The 19037-nt window shown below is 50.2% G+C and overlaps 1 protein-coding gene and 1 long non-coding RNA gene across 7 annotated transcripts in view; one reads left to right on the forward strand and one right to left on the reverse strand.

Annotated features, from left to right (window-relative positions):
* Positions 1-11127, reverse strand: Gm34571. 3 transcript variants are annotated; one of them, XR_866912.1, is made up of 3 exons: positions 10999-11127; positions 3713-3796; positions 1-3591 (listed from the first exon to the last, which is right to left on the reverse strand). It is a non-coding gene; the product is annotated as a predicted gene, 34571 (long non-coding RNA). The 3 variants fall into 3 exon arrangements; XR_866911.1 differs by having other exon boundaries at positions 1-2066; positions 3469-3796; XR_866913.1 differs by having other exon boundaries at positions 1-921; positions 1929-3796.
* The window catches only part of Bpi (bactericidal permeablility increasing protein), a 26471-nt gene continuing 17644 nt past the window's right edge, over positions 10211-19037 (forward strand). For 2 of the 4 annotated variants that reach the window (NM_177850.3, NM_001356542.1), the window contains exons 1-5: positions 10389-10572; positions 13215-13329; positions 13480-13608; positions 14501-14659; positions 15593-15656. In NM_177850.3, coding sequence (NP_808518.1) covers positions 10443-10572; positions 13215-13329; positions 13480-13608; positions 14501-14659; positions 15593-15656 — 597 coding nt within the window. In that variant the 5' untranslated portion in view covers positions 10389-10442. Of the gene's footprint in view, positions 10573-13214; positions 13330-13479; positions 13609-14500; positions 14660-15592; positions 15657-19037 lie in introns of all 4 variants that reach the window. The other 2 variants (XM_017319055.1, XM_017319056.2) reach the window with 2 other exon arrangements.

The following is a 19037-nucleotide window of genomic DNA, read 5'->3' on the forward strand; positions in this document are numbered from 1 at the left end:
GAAAAGGCAGCAAACATCTATAATTCCAGCACTAAGGCAGGAAAAGTATGAGTTTGAGGCTATCCTAGGCTACATAGGGATTGTGTTGCATATGCTAAGGGTCAGACTATAAGGCCCAATAACACCGTTTCTAGATGGTTTCTCTAGTAAAATATGCATATTCCTCTAGAGTCCAGTATGTGACTGCTAGTGCAGCTGTATTCGCCCACGTGATGAATGCGTAAGCAAACACTGTTATGTCCACACAACAGATCTTACTCGGCAAGGCAAAACAGCACTCCTGAGAATAGAAACCCATGGGGAAGCTCCAATGTGTGACATTCAATGGTAGAAGCCCAACCCAACAGGGCACAAGCTCTCCAGTATACTTATGTGATGTTCTGCAAAACACAGACTTGCGGGAAGACAACGTGTGGACAAGGTCTGGAGTAGAGGAAGTGCAAGCTCTGTCTCTCAGGGATGCTGTTTTTCATTGCTGAGTAAGATGCCTCGTGTGGCTGTAACAGTGTCGGCTTATGCATCTGTTTTATCTTCTTTGTCCTCTGTATTTTCTCACGGTGGCCACACTTGGCCCTGGCTTTCAGGACCTACTAGAGTCCAGGACTGACTCATCGAGTGAGGGGAGACTGCCTCTCCACAGCTGGGAAAACAGCAGCTGCAGATGAACTACATGTCCCACCCTGTCAATATTTAGTTTCCTTCCTGGGCAGATAAGGCTGAAGACGGAAAACATGGGCACGGATCCAGGCTCAGAGGCTCCTCAGATGTCCTCGGGCAGCTGGGCTCTCTGAACCTGTAGTTTCTGGTCAATGGTTCATTCTTGTGAATGAGCTTCAGAGGGTCAAGAGTGCAGTCTCTGGTGTCCACCACATCAACTCCTCAGCAGTCAGCTAGCTGTGAGGCTCTGAGCCTTGTCTCCCTCTATAATATTAAGACAGATATTGAGCCTGCCTCTTTGGGATGTCCTGTAGATAGTTTGCACTAAGCACAAGTTCAGGGACCTTAGAACTGTACCTGGCCTTGCTTATATACTCACAAGTGACTCCAGTTTATACTCCATCATTCAAAAATATCAGGAACTTGAAGCAGCTGGTCATAGCCTCAGTCAGGAGCAGAGAGAGAATGAGCATGTGCATGGTAGTCTTTCATCTCACTTTCTCCTTTTGTATACAGTTAAAGACCTAAGCCTAGGGAATGGTGCCGCCCACTTTTAGGCTGGGTCTTCCCACATCAATTGATATCATCAAGACAACAACCCCTCCACTACTCACGCTCCTCAAGTCAACCTGATCTAGACAACCCCTCGCTGAGACTCATTTCTCAGGTGACTCTACATTGTGTCAGATTGATAGTTGAAACCATCAAACCATCAAAGTCAGTATTTTCATCTATGAAAGCCATCCTCCCTTCTCAGTCAGGCGCAGAACATGAAAACATTTTATTAGTGTTCATCTCCCCTTTCTCTACCTAGTCTTATGTCAGCTTGACACAAGCTGGGGCCATGTAAGAGAAGAGAACGTCAACTGAGAGAGTGCCTCTATCAGATTGGGCTGTGAACAAGCTTGTAGGGCATTTTCTTAATTAGTGGTTGTTATTGTTGTTGTTGGAGGGCTTAGTGCATTGTGAATGGGGCCATTCCTGGGTTGGTGGTCCTGGGTTCTACAAGAAAGCAGGCTAAGCAAGGCATAGGGAGCAAGCGAGAAAGCAGCCATGGCCTCTGCATTAGCTCCTGTTTCCAGGTTCCTACCCAGTTTGAGTTCCTGTCCTTACTTCCTTCAATGGTGGATTGTGATTCAGGATACATAAGCCAAGTTGCTTTTGGTCATGGTGTTTCATCACAGCAGTAGAACTCTAACCAGGACAGGAAGGAAGCCTCCTTCAGGACAGAAGGCACCTGGGGAAAGACCCTCCCACACACACACACTTACAGGACACTGCCCTTGGTGGTTCTCATGGAGTGGCTCCCTGGATCACTCAGCCACACCCATGCTGCTGTGCACCACGGACCGATGTTTGTGGGTATTGTAGTTCCCAGCTGTCAGCATCAGAGAGAGACTGTGGCTGACCTGAGCAGAAAGAGTGTCAAGAGAGTCTGCTTTGACAGGGCTCAAGGGAAAGGCAGGCCAGCCTTCACTTTAGCCGAGGTGTACACCACATTGTACTTTACAAACAGTAAGTGGCCAAAAACATTATAGAAATGGTAAAAATGACATCTTATTATTACTGACATTTAAGCGCAAAGACTCTGACTCCAGGGTCCCAAAAGACTAGGTTCTACCACCTGTCTCAAGATGCCCATCAAGGGGACAAGCAGAGGTAAAGGCAGGAAGAGAGTTAACTGGCACAGCTGTGCTGAGAACATAGAGGGCCTGGCTTCCTCAGTCCTTCAGGGGTACTGAGTCCTTAGCCTGAATTCAGAGGTACCGAGTCCTCAGCCCTGCATTCAGGGGTACTGAGTCCTCAGCCTGCCTTCAGAGGTACTGAGTCCTCAACCTGCCTTCAGGGGTACTGAGTCCTCAGCCTGCATTCGGGGGTACTGAGTCCTCAGCCTGCATTCAGGGGTACTGAGTCCTCAGCCTGCATTCAGGGGTACTGAGTCCTCAGCCCTGCATTCAGGGGTACTGAGTTCTCAGCCTTGCATTCAGAGGTGCAACAATAAAACATAAAAAGAAATGAAGAAAGCAAAACGAAGTAGACACAGCCATGCGGCCCTTCTGAAAATGGTCCAGTTGATCACAGCTCAGGCCCTGCTTCTGCAAATCCCTATTCCATTCCTGCTGTGGTGTCTGTTTCTGTATAGGCAGCAGCCCCCGTCCCACAGTGACATAATTGTTCCTACATGAGGGGCAGCCTTAGTTCCTATTGTGGGGTAATCACTTTACTTAGACATATGTTAGTTACTTTTGTGGAGCTATGACCAAAATAGCTGGCATAACTGAAGGGGGTGGTGGTTGTCTGTTTTGACATATGAGTTTCAGAGCTCTCTGCCTGTAGTCCTGTCTGCTACAGACTCTAGGCCTGTGTAAGGCGGAGCATGATAACAGTATCATATGAAACAAGAGGCCATGCTCTTCGGGGGCAGGCAGGGAGAAGAAGAAGGAGGAGGAGGAGAAGGAAGAAGAGGAGGAGGAGGAGGAGGAGAAGGAGGAAGAGGAGGAGGAGGAGGAGGACCAGGGACCAGGGACCAGGGACCAGGGACCAGGGACCAGGGACCAGGGATAACTTCTAATGGCCCAGCCCCAGGATCTGCAACCGGACATTATATGAGCTGAGTGTGCCGATTCTAATGTCCCTTGCAAATGTTGAAAACACCTTCGTTTTTCATTTTGGGGCCAAGTGAGCGAGGATCAGACTAGATTTAAAGTAACAGAGGAGAGAGGTGCACTGTGGTGGCCAAGACTTCGGCCTGCTGTGCTTGCCTCCCAGGCATCTACAGGCCCCAAGTGAAGATTCTGTGCCTTTCTTTACCCAGTGAAGCTTTAAATCCATCCCTCCATGGCATGAGGTCTCGGGTCAGCATCCTTTAAGAGTTCTCAGCTCAGCGTCCTTTAAGAGCTCCAGTGGTCCACCGTAGCAGTCCTGGACTCTAGGCTGGGCACATATTGGTGGGGATGGGCGCTTTGAGTTCTTTAATAGTGCACACATATGCACATGGCGCACGTGCTGCCCTTAGGCTCACCCCTCTTTCCACCTCTGCAGCTGCTCTGTCCACCTGGATCTCTGCAGCTGCTCTGTCCACCTGGATCTCTGCAGCTGCTCTGTCCACCTGGATTTCTTCTCTCCTGCGAATCTGAAACTGTGATATCAGTAATGTTGGAGTTTTTTGTTGTTGTTGTTGGTGGTGGTGGTGGTTCTGGTTTTTTTGGTTTTGTTGTTTTAAACTCTGGGTAGCTAAATGGCCACAGGCCTAGAGCTCCCTCCCTCTTCTGCTTCTCCTAAGCCCATACTGCTCTCTCTCACCCTTCCCACTCTCCCCACACTAGACTAGTCAGAAATCACAAGGCTTGCAGGACATTGGCTGGGGCTGTACCCACCGTCACAAGCAGCAGCTGTTAAAGAATTGAAGACAGGACTTAACTATTATCAGTGGGGTGAGGGGAGGGGCGGATTCCAGTCTTTATCTTCAAACTGTTTCCTCTCATTATAATTTAGACCCCACTCCCACCCTACTCTTCTGTTACATCAGTGGCTAAACTCCATCCAGGGTCCTCAGATGTGCCCCTGGGCTCGTTGGACTGAGATCTATGACTGGGGACCAAAAGAATGCAAATGTGTTAAATTTGCAGTGTCACCTCCCCCAAATCAAATAGCATCCAGAAGGACCCTCATACTTAAAGTCACTTACCTTCAAGGACAAGACCAGAATACGCCCCCGTGGCCTCATCCACAATGCCTTTTTCTTGCAGTCTCACATTATAAGCCCTAAAGACCACATCCTCTGTCCCTTTGTTTAACATTCCCTCCTCCTCACCATAGCTGTCTCTACACGACAGTTTCCAGGTTAGAGAAGTCTTCCTGTGGGCTGGACGCACAGGTCCCACTCTGATATGATAGCCCTTTCTGCATGGGCCCCAGTCCATCCTTTCTTACCCCACCCTCCATCCTGCCTGTAGCCATCAGGACTGTTCTAGAAAGGTATATCAGGTAGCACTCTTGTCTCTTCTCTGAGTTTTCCAAGAGCACCTGTCCTGTTGGTAGGACACAGGCCCTGGCCATCGGATGGTGCCAGACTGTCTACGCACAGGTTTCTGGGGATCTTGAGAGTTGAAGCATTAGCCTTCTGGACCCAGGAACCTCACTGAACCTGCTTCCTTAAGCAGAAGGCGCTGCTGGCTGAATGCAGAGGGCCTGAGGTGCAGCCTCTCAGCCAGAAGACCCACCTCACTTTTCCCCTCAAGAGGTCAGGAGTATCCTTAAGAGGATTGGTCCCCGAACCCCCCATAAACAGTAAACTGTACAAAAGAGAGGAGAGACAAACACAAGGTCAAGGCTGGAGAGAAAGGAGCTCTGAGGGGGAGCTATAGCTGGGTGCACCCACATCTTACCACATTCACATGCATTTAGCATGGGACCAGTTCAAGTTTTACAGAACTTTCTGGATTGGTTTTTGTTTTCCCCAAATATTTAACCCAGGCTTGATTGAATTTGGAAGTATGGAATCTAGATTATGAAAGTTCCTGTCTTCCCCACAGCTGCGGGCGTGGATAGACTCGGAGATGGGGAAGGAAGGAAAAAGCAAGCCATAGTCCCATAGGCACCCCCATGTCCCCACTCAGCTGCCGTGCACCTTGTCTCCTGATGCCCCATGAGGCCAGCATCACTGTCCCACCTAACAGGTAAGGAGACACAAGCTGGCTGATGTGCTAGCCATTCCTGAAACTGGTGAGTGGGTGGACCTGGCCTGCCCCTAACAAGAGAGAGCAGTCAGTGACTGCACTGTGACCCAGGCCTGGTGCTTCAGAGACTTTCAGACAAGCACAAAGGCCAAGAACGGGTGTTCAGGAAGAGACCTCCTATAGGGACTGGTCCTGTACTCAGAGGCATGAAGATGTGATGCTGGCTTCCCAGACTCTGCCCCTTTTATCCCCCAGAGGATAATGTCTCCTCCCCTCTGTCTCCAGCCAGGTGCTCTGGAAACCTTGAGATTTGTCCTAGGAGGTCACCCTGAGGGTCAGGACCTGATTCCAGAGGGTATCAGGATGAAAACATACCTACCAGCCAAATCAGCATCAACTTGGAAGAATCAGGTGAACCAGAAATATGTGCCTGGGCTCTGTCCTGAGTCACAGCCCTGAGTGTGACTATGGTAGCTGCCACATGATGTTCAGATGCCTCCTGCCCCCCCCCCCCCCACTCTGCTTTTTAAAGACCATATACCCAATAAGCTTGAAAAGAACGGCACGCCGACACCTGCGGGCTGGCACCCCATCTGCCAGCCCTCCTCAAGCCTTCTCAACACACCTGAACCACAGACAACAGCAACTTCCCCAGCAGGCAACAACTAATGCCACAGACTAAGGCACTGGGAAGGCAGCATCACTACCAGGTCCCTTGCGGGAATGTGTGGCCTAACTCCAACCCCCAGAAAACTTCAGACCATCCCAAACTGGCATTCTTCAGATAGTAGCTGGCTTGTTCTTCAGAAATGTCAAGGTCATGAAATACAAGGGAACACAGAGGAACTGTTTCAGCTCACAGGAGGCTCGGGGGACACAAGTGACGTCAGTGGCAGATCCTGCCTGGATCCCGAGTCCTGGCTGGACCCTGTGGAGACTGCACATGAGACCTGAAAGGGGTCTGTAAGCTGGCCGCTGGCTCTGGACTGTTGACAGTGCTGTGGTTATGTGGGACAATGCCCTTGTTTCTAGAAAGCACACACTGCATCAATGCTCAAACACTTCCAAGAGAAGATCTAATATATACATCTATACACATAGATTTCCATGTGCATGAGACAGATGTCCTGACATGTTAACAATGAAATTGTTATGTGAAACTTCTCACTACCCCTAGAAGGGCATAAAAGCTTAGGCCTCTCCTTTGTTCTGAGAGTTGGTCTGTGACTCCAGGGAGAAGTCTGTCTGGGGTGGGGAGAAGGAGACTCTGAAGCCACCACCCCAACTCTCAGTTTTTAAAGCAGCGTCTCACTATGTCACCCTGGCTAGTCTGGAACTCAAAGATATCTTCCTGCCTCTGCCTCCTGAGTTAGCTCTCTTTCTTACTCTGTTTGTTTGTTTATGTTTTTCGAGACAGGGTTTCTCTGTATAGCCCTGGCTGTCCTGGAACTCACTCTGTAGACCAGGCTGGCCTCGAACTCAGAAATCTGCCTGCCTCTCCCTCCCAAGTGTTGAGATTAAAGGCGTGGGCTACCAGTGCCTGGTTCTTTCTCACTCTTAATGAAGTTCTTTTCCAGGCTTTAAAGCAGTGGTTCTCAACCTGTGGGTCGAGACCTTTCTGGGGTCGAACAACCCTTACACATGGGGTCACATATCAGATATTCTGCACATCAGATATTTACATTATGACTCATAACAGTAGAAAAATTACAATTATGAAGTAGCAATGGAATAACTTTATGTTTGGGGGTCACCATAACTGTATTAAAGGGTCGCAGCATTAGGAAGGTTAAGAATCACTAGGTTAGAGGGAAGCCCCTCCTTCCCTGTAAACTTCTATCATGTTCAGATCTCCATATACTGTATTGCTTCTGTCTCACGTAATGTCTAGTTTCCCCTCCCTCTCCAGGTCCCTTTGTGACCCTGGTCTCTCATTGTAACAGCCCTCATTCCAGGGAATTCCATCAGCTTCCTTTGTAGACCCTGTAACTTTTAAAAGACAAGAACAAAAAACAAAACAAAACAAACAAACAAACAAAAAACAACTTCCTAGCTCTAAATTCAGAGCATAAACAATGCAAAACTATAATACATGGCTGCCACAATTGAACATCTATTTTTGTTGTTTGTTTTTCAGTGTTTTGCTGTGTAGCCCTGGCTGTCCTGGATCTTGCTCTGTAGATCAGACTGGTCTCAAAAGTTGGTCAGAGCTAATAATAGGCATGGTGTCTAAGGATGGAGTTTGGGAACAAAGGAGAAATTTGAGGGTCAGCAAAGTTCAGTAGGTCTGGAACTCAGGTCAACGACAGTCAGGCTCCACAGCCAATCCTAACCGCTGCGGCTGGGGCCTGCTGACCTACGGAGTTGCTAAGTGTAGGGCTGCATGCACTCAGGGAAAAACCCAGATGCCAGAGGTCCCCCATCTCTGCAGTAGGACCCTGGTAGGCTGTCACAGTAGGGGTTTGGGCCTTCCCTGCCAGAGCAGAGCGGAGCTGAATCATGACTAAGCTAGAAGCTGTGTGTGCAAATCTCCTCACATCTGATGGCTCACTTCATTGACTTTCAGCACAGACACTGTCTCGTCCAGAAAGGAAAAATGGCTTCAGAAAGCAGGGCTGGAGCTTAGGCAGACTCTCACTAGGAGCAGGTGACAAGGCCTGAGCCAGAGCCCAGGTCCATGTGGCACTCACTCTAGTTTACCTTTCAACAGAATAAGAACCTAGAGCAAGACAGTGCACAGAATCCGCCTCTGGGCCAGCCCACTTGTGATGTCCCCCCATGAAGTCCTACTGTGACCTCAGGTTCTGCTCATCACTTAAGCCGTGTGGCGTCGGTCAGCAGAATAGTGTGGGTGAGGTTGAAACAAGTGGACATTCTGAGCAGAATAAAAGTCCAGGCTAAAGAGGGCTCCGTGGTTAAAAAAAACAAAGCAAAGCAAAGCAAAGCAAAGCAAAGCAAAGCAAAGCAAAGCAAAGCAAAGCAAAGCAAAGCAAAACAAAATGTCTTCTATCTCATGCAGAGGGCCCGGATTCAGTTCCCAGCACCCACTTCAGTCATCTTACAACTGTCTGTAATTCCAGCTCAGGGAGGTCTGTGACCCTCTTTTGGCCTCTGAAGTCACTTTGCACTCATGTGTGCACACACATGAACACACACTCGCACAGATACCCAGGCATATACATACTTAAAAATTACTTAGGAAAAAGACCAGAAATCCATAAGAATCAAAGAAATTACACTAGGGTATATGCACAATGTCAAAATTTCCTAAACCTGGGACACCTACTCTCCGTGTGTTCCTGCGTTGCTCTAGGCCTTATTTTTATGTTTTGAAATGTATTTTGAAAATCATTTTCACTTTATATGCACGGGTGTTTTGCCCGAGTGTATGTCTGAATGGGAAGGTGTCCAGGATTATTTTCTGAAAATGGCATTTTATGACAGGTCATGGATCCCAGCTGCCTCGGGTGCAGAAGAAATGTTCTGAGGGAGATCCAGAGGGCGAAAACCCAGGGGTAAGAATTCCTGGCGTCTCCCCTTCACCGCCTCTTGAAAGCAGGGTCCTTTACAAATATCATTGCATAGGAGGAGCAATATCTGGCAGGTCCTGTGTACACAGCTCTGTGTTTCTTCCGATGTTTGGAAGGCAATGTCTCCTAGCTGGGCAGATAGCAGGAGGATCTGCTTAGAAAGAAGTGATGAGGGAAAAAAAAGGAAGGAAGGAAGGAAGAAAGAAAGGAAACAAGGAAAGAAGGAAGAAAGGAAATGAGCCCTCAGGAGGATAGGAGGATCCCGATTTTTAGACTTCCATAAAATCCAGGGGATTGGGGTGGGGCGTGAGAAACCTTGAGCCTCTGAAGTCCAGCCCCCTCTGTTCACCATGGAGACCGGGCCACTCCCACTCGGGGCCTGAGGCTGCTGCAGAACTTCACAGCCCTGCATGCAAAGCTGAACTAGATTGCAGGAGGGGAGGGATGGGGGTGGGGGTTCCCACCTTGCCCCTCCAGCTTAGCGCCTCCTGCTCCTGATGGTGTTAGAAGTATCTTGGCTCTAAGAGAAGCCTACTGTCCCCTCAGAAGCCTCAAATCCTGGTCCCTGAGAAGGAGGGGTGAAATGTGTGAAAACAGATATCTGGTTAAGAAAACTGGGTTTAGGAAACGATGGAATATTGAAAGCCGGGGGAGAATGTATTCAGAGAAAGGGAACTTTCCCGGGCTAACCAATAGGATCCCATGTCTGATAGGAAAACAAACAGGCAGAACTAACTATCTATGCTTGCCAGGAAAAAAAAAATGGGACAGGCGAAAATTAAAATATGTTTGGTGTTGTGTCTTGGAGACGAGTCCATGTAACTGATTCTCGTATTTATTTCTGAAGTTCCGGTTAAGGCTCCCATCTGGATTCTCTTTCTCGCAAGGCACACTATGCCTGCTTTCCCTACTGGAAGGCCATCCTGTCCTCACAGTAAGCTAGGGGCGAAGGTGATAGTCCCCCCCCACCCCCCACCACCACTCTATAGGAGAGGAAACCGAGGCACAGAGAAGCACAGAGAGGCTGAGACCAGCCTTAAAGAGTAGCTGAGATGCCAAGGACAAGACTCCAGAATTAGAGCACTAAAAAAGTACCCCTGCAGCCTGGGATGGGGGACACCTCCAAAGGTCCCGTTTTTTAAACAATTTACTACGGATACAACCAAAGGGATAGGAACTAGAGACAGGGAGTCTCCGTGTGGTCACCACCCAGCTTGAAAGAAAGCCTTACATGAGGCGAGGAGGACGCAAGAAAAGGATGGACTGCTTAGGAAGAGGAATCCGTCCCAGAGCCACAGGTCTCAACAGGCTCGCGCGTGCTGGCATGGGTGGGCGCGTGCACGTGCACAGCACATGCGCACATGCCCATGCTCGCACAGACCTCTAGGCTCCACTGGGGCAGCCCCTGGACTGGTCCCCAACGTTGATGGGGAACCGCAGCTGCCCTCCCCCTCCCGCCCCCACGGCTGCCTTCCTCCTTCCTCTTTCTACTACTGCCCTGCCCTTCCCCAGAAGGCTTCTTTATAGGTCTCAGGTTCCCATCCGAGGCCTTGTGGTTTGGGCTGCCCTAGAGGACATGACCTGGGCCCCTGACAACGTGCGGAAATGGTCAGCCCTGTTGCTGCTGGCCATCATTGGCACAGCCCTGACAGCCGCCACCGACCCTGGCTTCGTGGCCATGATCTCCCAGAAGGGTCTGGACTTCGGTAATTGGATGCCTTTCTCTCTTCCTCCCCTTCCCTGACAGGGCACTTAGGGTGCACAGCCCTTTAAATCGGATGCCTGGCAAGTTCACTGCTTCCCCCCCCCTCCTATTTTACATAGAAAGAAACTAAGGCACCGTCTCATAGGACTAGAAAAGTGTCAGAGCTGGGACTGGATCACACTACTCTAGAAGATTCCAAGTGCCCCGGGGCTCTGAGGGTCCCCACGGTCCCTTCTCTCTACACCGTGACATTTCTAGGCCTTTTCTTTCCAAAGTCAGTCGTCTGCCTTACCTCCTTTGTTAGAGACTAAGCAGGCAGGGGGTGCCGGGGGGCGCCTCCAGTGAGATGTACACACACTGCGGGCAGACTCTGGGAAAGCTACCCCAGGCTCCTCCCAAAGGCCAGGCAGGTAACAACTCCGCTCACCTGCTTCTCTGCCAGGCGCCTCACAGATCCACCGGTCCCATTCTTCCATTGCAGGACTGGGTGGGTGGGACACAGCACTCCTGCAGGTGAGGAGTCTCTAGCAAAGGCGCTCTAGTCCTCACTGAAGCCCTTCTTGGGGCCGCTTAGTGCTGCCTCCTGGTGGCAGAGAGAGGAACTGCAGAACTCAGGGCGATCCTAGTTCAGATCAGACCAGGTTGGGTGGGGGGGCGGGGCAGGTCCCAGGGGATCTGCTTTCCTATCCCAGAACGCATGTTCCAGGCCATGCAGGCCATCGCAGGGATGCAAACAGATTCCCCCATGAACGTCGATGAGGATATGGTTGTGTTTAAATCCAGAGCTGGTGTGTGTGTGTGTGTGTGTGTGCGCGCGTGTGTACATACATGTCACATGAGTGCATGGGTGACTGACAGCTTTTGTGGGAGCAGAGGCTCAGCTCCAGTGTCCCATGTGGCAACTGGAGTGAGTTTTTAAAAAATGCAGCAAGCCTATTATTCATTTGTATGCCCACATCCAAAGGTTGAACTTGGGGAACAAGAAGCCTTGATCTCCCATCTTGACTCTACCATATGTCAGCAGTGAGCTCTTGACCAGAGCACTAGGGTGTGGGAGGGAAGGGAAGGACCCCCTTCCTAGGATTGCTCAGCTTGGCAGGGAGCAGTGCTGGTGGATGGGAAGACCCCCGTGCTTTTTACTGTTACTACTGCTGGTTATAATGGCATCTGGGCTGGTTCCTGGCAAACTGGAAGCTACCTCAGGTCACCTCTCTGCCTCCCTCTTCTCCCCTCGGGGGCATGGTTGCCTGTTAATTGGTGCTGTTAGCCACATGATCACTGGTAGCAGAATTCCTGCCTCTGGGACATTCATTTATTTACCCAACAAATAGTACATGCCGGGCACCACGGTAAATACCAGAGACACACTGATACATAAAAGCTGGCATGGCACCAACTTCGGGAGATGTCCATTTAGCAAGGGAGCGTGACATCAATCAGAGTCGTGGGAACAGATGCGTAGTTACAAAGAATGGGTGCTCCAAATGAGACACTAAGGCTGTGAAGATGCTAAACGTCTGTGTCAGGGAAGCTTCCTGAAGAACTGGCGATGGAACAGAGGAGAAGTTGAACAGGTGGCTAGCAGGAGCCGCGTGTGCAAAGGTCCTGTAGTCAGAGTCTGGAGGCTATAGAGGTGTTCATCAGTGGGACTGCAGTCCAGAGGGAGGTGTGGAGAGAGAGATACTTGACCGACTGTTTGGGGTTGTTACATCTGAGCAGGATTGACAAACTACAGCCCGCAGGCTCAGTGTGGCTTGCCGTATATTTCTGAATGACCTATGAGCTAGGAAAGTTTTCGTTTGGGGATGTGTGTGCATACATTACAACGGGGGTGGGTACACCTGGGAGCCAGGGGGAAGCTTGGGTGTTGTTCCTCAGGCACCGTGCACAGCGTGTGTGTGTGTGTGTGTGTGTGTGTGTGTGTGTGTGTATGAGCATGCACATGAGCGCATACGTACCCATGGATGTGTGTGTGTGATGGTGCTCATATGTCGTGCGAAGGCCAGAAATTGACACTGGGTGTCTTCCTTGATCATTCTCCGTTTTAAATTTTGAGGCCGGTCTTCAATCCAGAGCTCTCTGATATAGCTGTTCTAGCTCTGGGACCCCTGTCCGTATCTCCTGAGCACTGGAATTACAGACGAGTCACCCCACCCGCCAGCTTTATGTGGCTTCTGGGGATCTGAACTCTGGTCCTTTACTGAGCCATGTCCCCGGCATTTGGTTGTTTTAGAGGCAGGATCTTGCGGCACGCTCTTATATTGAAGCTCTCCTGCTTCTGCGTCCTCAGAGCTGGGATGAAAGGTGTACACATACATCCTTAAAGATGGTCTTTGTGGTTCAAATGGTTGAAAAAAAAATCAAAAGAATGGTACACTGTCCAAGAATGACTATTCCAGTGTTCACAGAGCAGTGCTGGGACATGGTCCTCTTTGTGTCTTTATCTCTGTGACATCGGAGTGGCATACAGGATGGGGAGGAGTAGGTGAGTCACCGGCTCAAGGTCCTGGCTGTCTGAAGATGCAGGGGCTGCATCCCGCTGTCATCTCTGAGGTCAGGCTCAAGGGTCTGGAGCTGCCAGGAGCCTCCAGCCCTGCTTGTGAGCTGAGTTCCGAGCTTGCCTCTCTATGCTCTGTCCTCCAGCGTGCCAGCAGGGAGTGGTTGAGTTGCAGAAGGAGCTACAGGCTATCAGTGTTCCTGACTTCTCTGGGGTCTTTAAGATCAAGCACCTGGGAAAGGGTTCCTACGAATTCTACAGGTGAGGCTTGCCGTCTTTGTTGATGATCACCCTACAAGGTGGAAACTGCCCGTCCACGGTGAACCTAAGCAGCCTAAGGCACGGGGGTGACCCAGTGGTGTGTCCAGGGTGGCATGTGGGTGATGTTGACTGAGACTTTTTCCTCTGCAGCATGGCTGTGGATGGATTTCATATTCCTAATCCCAAGATCGAGATGCTGCCCAGTGATGGCCTCCGAGTGTTCATCAAAGATGCCAGCATCAAGATCAATGGAAAGTGGATGTCAAGGAAGAACTTCCTGTGAGTCTCATGCGCAAGGGTTGCTGGATGGACTGGCGGCACTTGGAGGCATCGAGAGTGGTGCCTCCCAGGGTGGTGGGAAAGTCCACTTCTGCCTTGTCTAGAGACATGTGTCACAACAGGGTTTCTGGGCTGGGAGAACTGTCCACTTAAAAGAACTTAAAAGCCTGGATGACGAGCTGAGTTTATTTACATCCCAGTGCAGGATGTGGCAAAGCTGAGTTGGTGTGTGTGGCTCAGAAGGGAAAGCTAAGGACTTTTGCTTTCTTCCCTGTTTTAGCCAGCTACTATTGCTCTATAACAAGCATCCCAACCTCAGGGGCTTAAAACAGTAACCATGATGCTGTGTCTGTGCATAGCTAGGCCCAGCTAAAAGGTGTGGCTCCTTCCCTGAGGTGCTGTGTGCCACCCAGAGCATAAGTCTTAGTGATAGGAAAAAAAAATGTGCGAAAGGCAGAGCTGACCATGCACATTCCTGTCCCCTGCCTTATATAAATTCATTTCCTTCCTACAGGGACGGTGCTTAACTTCATTAGTAGATTAATGGATCGGTAATTGTTTAAAGTCACAACACCAAACACTCAGATTTGTAGTGACAAAACTGAGACTTACGCCCCATAGTCAACTGCTAGTACAAAGTCTGGATAAGAAAACAGATGCCCAGAGAGGCTAAGAAACAGGAACGAAGCCACACAGCAAGGGCTCTGAGGGAGGCACCATGTGGAAACAGGTTGGGATGCCAAGCTAGAAGCCTGACACCCAGTGTTGTGAGGTTTGTTTGCACAGCTGCCTCTTCTCTCTGAAGCCCCTGATTCCTGGAGTGGGGGATCCCCCTGCTAATGGGGGAAGTACCAGGAGGAAAGGCTTCACCTCCCCCTGTCCCCCTTTTCAGCAAGGCCGGTGGCAATTTTGAACTGAGCATCCAGGGCGTCTCCATCTCCACCGACCTGATTCTGGGTAGTGACTCCTCAGGCCACATCACCACCATCTGCTCCAACTGCGACAGTCACATTGACAGTGTCCATATCAAAATCTCAGGCAGCATGCTGGGGTAGGTATCCTGGGGCTGCGGTCCTGAGAGGAGACTGCCCCCCCCCCCCAAGTCCCCTTCCTCAGAAAATACAGCTGTAGACTCACTCTCCTCCACACAGGTGTTTCAGAGCCTTGGGTGTGCGAGGGGCAGGGCCTCAAGTAGAGCAGACACTGTCTCAAGGGGCAGCTCAGGACTGACAGATATTCATATTCCTGTTCCATCATCACCTACAAGACACACTCTACACCAGACCTGGAGAGTCTGCACAGAGGACGGCAGGCACTGATGAAACCTCACCTAGCCCTTCGTCAACAGCCAATACGGCTCAGCATATTCATGCTCTTACGCCATCTGCCCAGGGTCCTCAGAAAGAGGTCTCCTGACCACCACCGAGTAGTCAAGGGCAGGGCTGTCTGCCCCCAGGCTCTCAGGCAGCCCAGTCCTGTTCCCTAAAGCACCTGACTCAGAGTGGGGGGAGGGAGAAGAACCATTAAGGATGTCACTGCATCCATGCAGGGCTCACCAAGGCCCGTAAGAACTTAAGAAAGGTACAGAGCGCCCTGGACACTTAGCACTGGAGGAGCTGGCCCAGTCTGGGGGCAGGAGGAAATGACATTTGAACCGAGATGAAAAGAATGCGTGGGTAGAAGTTGCTGCTGGGGTGTTTTGGACAAAGGGGACCACATGTACCAACTGTGGTGAGAGGAAGCAGAGGTACTGGGGAACAAGGCAGGCCAGTGTGTCTGGTTTACAGAGGCGCAGGGCAGTGGGGAGGTGGAAATGGTGAAGGGCAGGTGTCTGAAGCTATTAAGAAAGTAGTCCAGCAAGCAGGTTGCTGCAAAATGGGGAGAGATGTCTAATGGAGGCTCCCCCACCAAGGCCTAGCCTAGCTGTCAGGGTTCCCAGGTACACCTGAAAGTCTCCTGTATGTCCCCACATGTCAACCTCCAGGTGGCTGATCCGACTGTTCCACAGGAAAATTGAGACTTCCCTGAAAAACATCATTTACAAAAAGGTAGGAGGCCCTGGGCATCAGTGGGGCAGGGCAGAGGCCTCAAGGACATACCTTGGCCTTCATCCCAACCCCTCAGCATCCATAACTTCATCCCCAGAGCTGAGCTATGCACTTTACAGCAAAGCCCTATAGAAGGCATAGGGAGGGGCTTCCTCCTACCCAGAAAACCTTCCTGTAACTGCCTGTGTGCACCCGCCTCTGTGTTCACAGTGGAACAGCCACAACCTCCCTCCTGTCTCCTCCCCTCCCCGACCCTGCCTGTTCCTGCCCTAGAAAACATGGCACCAGGAAGAGGCATCTAGACGGGGTCCCCGTGGAATGTGGAGCCCAGTTAGAGTGAGGGTGCAGATGACAGGGTGTCCCCCATCCCGCCACAGTGTAACCTACTGCAAGAACCCTCTGTGTCCACACTGGGTACTAGGTCCCAAAAAGGTCAGCAGCAGCAGGATATTCTGCTTGGCAGCAGCCCCCACTTAAGAACCTTGGGTGCCTCCTGCCACAGGCTGCAGGGGGAGGGCCTGAGCAGGCTGGAGCAGGCTGGGGAGTTGGCCAAGAAGGGAGCTAAGGCCCTGGGAGGCTGCAGAGACTCTTGGGCTCCATTTGCTGATTTGGAACCAATACCCATTGGTCTCGTGGGTAAGCGACAGAGGGCTCATAGTATCTCAGGAGTAGCCGGAGTGTTCAGCCATCCCTGAAACCCCCTGTCATCCTGGGCCAGGGAGAGAAGTGGCCCAGGGCCTCAGAGAAGGGTGGCCCAGTTCCTCTTGGGACTTTACGGCCTCCTGTACCAGAAGCACATCCCAAGTGAAACTTATCCACCCCTTCTCTCTTCCCTTCTTCCTCCCCACCCTCCCTCTCTCCCTTCCCTCCTCCCTCTCTCCCCAGTTGGGGGCTCCAGGAAGGATCTGGGCTGCAAACCAAGGCCTAGCAATAAGTGGACTTTATTCTTTAATCCATTCAGCCAGTCTGGATCTTTTAATCAGAGAGTTAAGACCATTTACACTCGTAGTCAGCTCACCTGCGTGCCTGTGCGTGTGCATGTGTGTGTGTGTGTGTGTGTATGTGTGTGTGTGTGTGTGTGTGTGTGTGTGTACAGGGTATGTGTGCACTCACATGTGCCAGTGCACACACGCTTCTGCCCACTGGTCAAAGAACAGCTCAGGTGTCTGTCCCCACTTTCCACCTTGCTTGAGCTGTGCAAGTCCCTATGTTGCTTGTCTGCAGCACACCAAGCAAGGTGACACTCAAGCTTTGGACATTTTTTGTCTCCACCTTCCATCTCTCCATTGGAAGCACTAGGTTCCAGATGGTTGTACTACCAGCTTCTACACAGGCCCGGGAGATTCGAACTCAGCCCCTCACTCTTGAGTGGCAAGCATCTGTACCCCACATTTAGGGTTGTCACTGAGAGGTGGTGCACACCAACTTCTTTTTCTTAAAGGTTTTCCGGGTTACCAAGTTGAAGCCCCAGTCTTTCCTTCCTCTCACTGGTTTTCTCCTAATGAGACAGATCCTTGCCCAAGCTCTGTACTGGTGTGCATCTCTACTGTGTGTCATGTGTGCTCCCACACACCCACCCACACCCACGAAGGATTCCTCTAAATAGCACCTTCAGTACTGCTTAGTGGGGAAAGAATGGCTTTAGTCTGTGGTCATTGTAGGGGGTTTTTATTTCCCTTTGGGTTATAACTTTTCCTGGTAGCCTGTAGACAGTTCTTTGTTTGGGGACTGAGAAGGTACGTCCCTTACCCCTCACCCACCCCCTGCCCCAGGCTTCTGGGACAGATGTATTGTCACTCTGGTGACTTTGATTGCATGAGTGGCTTCTCTTCTGCTGCCTCCAGAGTTCTTGCTTTATAGAGGCTTCTCCTCTTGAGCCTCAATGGGTCATGAGACAGTCCTGAATACCTAGTGTTCTTAAATGTCATTTCTTTCCTCAGATCTGGGGGATTTCCTGCAATAATTCTTTTGTTTGTTTGTTTGTTTGTTTGTTTTGTTTTGTTTTGTTTTGTTTTGACTTTCGAGATAGGGTTTCACTGTGTAGCCCTGGCTGTCCTGGAACTCACTTTGTAGACCAGGCTGGCCTCGAAGTCAGAAATTCTCCTGCCTCTGCCTCCCAAGTGCTGGGATTAAAGGCATGCGCCACCACGCCCGGCTTCATTCTTTTTTTTTTTTTTTTTAAATTGAATAATTTTCCACCCTTGTTCTGTCTCAGTTACCTGGTGACCCACTGGTCTAGTTATCGTGACACAGAGATCTTGGATGTTGTGGCCATAGATCCTTTCCCCTGGCCACTGTCTGTGTGTAGTAACCCCTCAATCTTGCCTTCAATTCCCAACATTCCTTCATCCTCCTGGTCTAGTCTCTCAGCGATGGCATTGATTATTTTACTCATTGCTGGTTCAAAACATGACAGAGGTAGCAAGGGTTAGTTCAGCTGTTGCTTGAAGGTGTGGCCCAGAATGGAAGGGCGGTCAGGGCAGCGAGAGAATGAGGTGACGGTACCACCACACCCAGTCAGGAAGCAGAGAGATAGATGCTGGGTTATTCCAATTTTATTCAGTTGGGGAATCACCTCTTGGAATGATGCTATCCTATAAAGCCTTTTCTTCCTGCCTTGAAGGCTAAATCTTGGGCCCTGTACTCACCCGGAGGATAAAGCACAGCTTAAATGAGCCAGTGCTGTGTCACACTCTTGATAAGACACTGTCATAAAAGTTCCAGTGACAGCCTGCCTGACCTTAGGCTCATTAGCAAGTCCAGTTACATGGGCACAAACACCGGGATTGGTCTGATGGCCTGGATGGGTAGGTGCTACGTGGCTGACAGCCAGGAAGCCTACAGAAGGTGGATGTGAAGGACAAAGGGGGCATCCATGTCTTAGGTGGGATTGGGTGAGGTTTCGTCATCTCTTCAAAACAACATGCAATTTAAAACTTGAAATTCTCATAGTTCTAGAATTTTCCATTTCCATAGTTTTGGATAATGGTTGATTGTAGGTGAGCAAATTTTGCCAATGGCAGAGGTTTATCTAGGTTTATCTAGAAGTTATCTAGGCTACTGGAATTGGCCTGTTCCATGTCACAGGTGGGGGAAATACGGTTCTAGAGAAATAGAGAGACTTCCTCAGCCATCAAGTCGGTCAGTGTGTCTTCCCTTGTGAGCCATATCATGGGAAGCTGCCAGAAATGGCCTCTTCAGTCACGAGGCTAAGGTGAGGGTGCCCACCAACACCTGAGACTAGAGGATGCACCACTATCAAGAGCGCAGAGAAAGGAAGACTAACCATGTTCCAACCTGTGTTTGTTCACTACTTCATTCATGAAAGATCTGAGACAATAACAACAAATTAAGTAGTTAATTAATTAAATAAAAAATAAA

This window comes from Mus musculus, chromosome 2 (genome assembly GCF_000001635.26).
Source record: "Mus musculus strain C57BL/6J chromosome 2, GRCm38.p6 C57BL/6J".
NCBI lineage: Eukaryota > Metazoa > Chordata > Mammalia > Rodentia > Muridae > Mus > Mus musculus.